The 2,565-nt window shown below is 36.1% G+C and overlaps 1 protein-coding gene across 4 annotated transcripts in view; it reads left to right on the forward strand.

Annotated features, from left to right (window-relative positions):
• The first annotated feature begins 298 nt into the window (after nucleotides 1–298).
• Nucleotides 299–2,565, forward strand: part of LOC107840787 (zinc finger BED domain-containing protein DAYSLEEPER) — an 8,012-nt gene continuing 5,745 nt past the window's right edge. Inside the window, exons 1-2 of one of the 4 annotated variants that reach the window (XM_047396679.1) lie at nucleotides 299–544; nucleotides 2,383–2,555. In XM_047396679.1, the coding sequence (XP_047252635.1) occupies nucleotides 2,415–2,555 (141 nt within the window). In that variant the 5' untranslated portion in view covers nucleotides 299–544; nucleotides 2,383–2,414. The remainder of the gene's footprint in view (nucleotides 545–2,382; nucleotides 2,556–2,565) is intronic. The other 3 variants (XM_047396678.1, XM_047396676.1, XM_047396677.1) reach the window with 3 other exon arrangements.

The following is a 2,565-nucleotide window of genomic DNA, read 5'->3' on the forward strand; positions in this document are numbered from 1 at the left end:
CAAAAAAAATAAATAATAACAATTAAAAAAAAATCCTTTGGGCTACACCCACCCCCCACCCCCCCCCCCCCCCCCCCAACCCCACCCCTATCTACCATCAAAGACTAAATCAACCAAAAATACCATAAAAAGTAGTGGGCTATATGGTCCATTATAAGTCACCCATCAGGCCAACTTGACCAAAAAGGTACAAATATAGTTGTGTACAAATTTAACCCAAAAAGATAACACACACACTAACACACCTTCATTTTACACACATTGATTAAAAAGCCAACAATTAATGGACCTTAATAAAAGTCCAATTACTCTTTTCGGGTTTCAAAGCCCAATTTCCCTTTCTCTCTCTCTCTCTCTCTCTCTCTCTCTCCTCTTTCTCTCTCCTCCTTCTACGGCCCAAACCCTAGATCTGTCGCCGGAATTACTCATCGGATTCCAAGTTCCCTTCTGGATTTCCCTCTAAATCTAATTTCACAACTTGGGTGTCCCTCAAAATTCAATTTTGGTACTTGGATTCTGCTCAAAATTCAAAATTTGTATACAGGTAAATTAACCCCCTTTTTTTTACAAAATTCGGATTTAATTTATTTATTTTTAATTTTTTTAGTTAATTATTGTGTTATTGTGAAAATTGTTGTGCTGAATTACTGAAATGATTATATTTTTGTGCTAAATAACTGTACAGCATGATCAAAGTAAGCTGTGTTTTTAGATTTGTGTGTAATTTTTTTTTTAGATGTTTAGTTATTTATTGTGGTGTTGTGAAAATTGTTCTGCTGAAGTACTGAAATGATTATAATTGTGTGTAAATATGTGCTAATTTACTGTACATAATGATCAAAATAAGCTGCTTTTAAAGCTGTGTAGAAGCTTTAGTGCACGGGGCTGCCCTTTTTATCTGTTTTGAGCTTCTTTCAGAAATGCAGGTAACACTGTGTATAATAAACCCTTTTGGTTCGGTCTTTCCTTGGATCTTGTGCAGAAGCTTTAGGGCACGGGGCCGCTTCTTTTATCTGTTTTGAGCTATTTGAAGCTTATGTGGCTTAATTCAATTTTCTTTTGATATGTTTATAAAAAAAGTTGTGATTTTTTTAAATCTTTTTCTTGACGTTCTGTGCGTGAAGTTTGCAGGTTTTAATGATTCTTGAAAATTTTGGTTGACAGTGTAATAGATTCAATTGTTGTTAGTAAAAAGAGGATTTTTGATCTGGGCTTTGTTGATGTTTCTAACTTGTTTAGCTCATGTTTTGTGAAATGTCCATTTTAGCCCTGAGGGTCTTTGAAATAGAGTGTACTATACTCTCCTTGTTTCCTTAGAAGGACCATTATTATTATTTAACTTTGGATCAGTTGTGAATTCGGGATGGTAGAGGTAACACCGGGCCAGGCCGGTGTGTGCCCATTGTTCAGCTTTGAGGAACTAATTTCTTGTATTTTGTTGGCTAAATCTTCGGCCTCCTGTTTTATTGGTCCAAAGAGTGAGTACTAAGGAGTCGTTTGTCCATAGATTTTGTTTCAAATATTTGAAATAATATATGGAGATTTTGTTTCAAATTATTGGCTCATTATTTCAACTTCAAGCTTGAAATATGGAACTTGAAGTTTGTAAAACTTGTTTAACTCCAAAACTTCTGTGTTTTCATGTCTAAATACAACTTAACTTCCAAATACCACTTTGTCGACTTAACGTCAATTTTTTTTTCAAATATCAACGAATTCATGCCCAAATGCATACTAAGTATGCTTGAAGCAATGGATTTGCAGCCAGGCTGCAACGTCATGCCACATTCTTTAGGTGCTGGGTTCAATGCCTACTGATGGCCATAGGCTGTAACTCCATACTGAATCTGTATGATGTAAAGAACAAATCCATTATACGGCTCTCCCTTCACCTGGAAAAAGTTTAAAAGACAGTTTATATATATATACTTTGCAGCTTTAACCACCTCTTGTTCTGCTTCAAAGTAGCGATGGGGCTACATGAACATTGCTTGTGGATGTAAGTCCTTCGAAGGATGCAAACCCTTAGAAGAATTGGATAATGCAATCAGCTGAGCTGTAGCTATTTCTTTCTTTATAAAGAGGTTGGACCGATATCAGCAGAGTGTTTTCTCTAAGATAGACCGAGGAGTGTGTTTAGACTTATTGAAGATAGGATAAATTGAGCTGTTAAGGATATCAAAAAAGGCAATAGTTTACAGCGGGAAAACAGAAAGAGGATTAGTTTCATAGGAGTTATCGCAAAAAAATGTATGTACACACAGTGCTACTTTCAGGCATGTGTTTTATAGATTCACAAATCTTTTCTTCAGTTTAACATACATGTGATTTACTTTGTTTTTTTTTTCATTATAAATTATAGATTATTGATAAGTGTTTTAGCTTCCCACAGTCTTGAGCTCTTCTGGACCTTGATGGCGACCCCAGAAACCCCAGCTTCTCCAGCAACTCCCACTGAGAATCATGAGATAGTGCCGAAAGATGAGGGTATACATGAGCAGAGTCATGAGATGGTGCCAGAAAATGAGAAGTTACATGAGCACAGTCATGAAAAGGTGCCGGAAA

This window comes from Capsicum annuum, chromosome 9 (assembly GCF_002878395.1).
Source record: "Capsicum annuum cultivar UCD-10X-F1 chromosome 9, UCD10Xv1.1, whole genome shotgun sequence".
Lineage (NCBI taxonomy): Eukaryota > Viridiplantae > Streptophyta > Magnoliopsida > Solanales > Solanaceae > Capsicum > Capsicum annuum.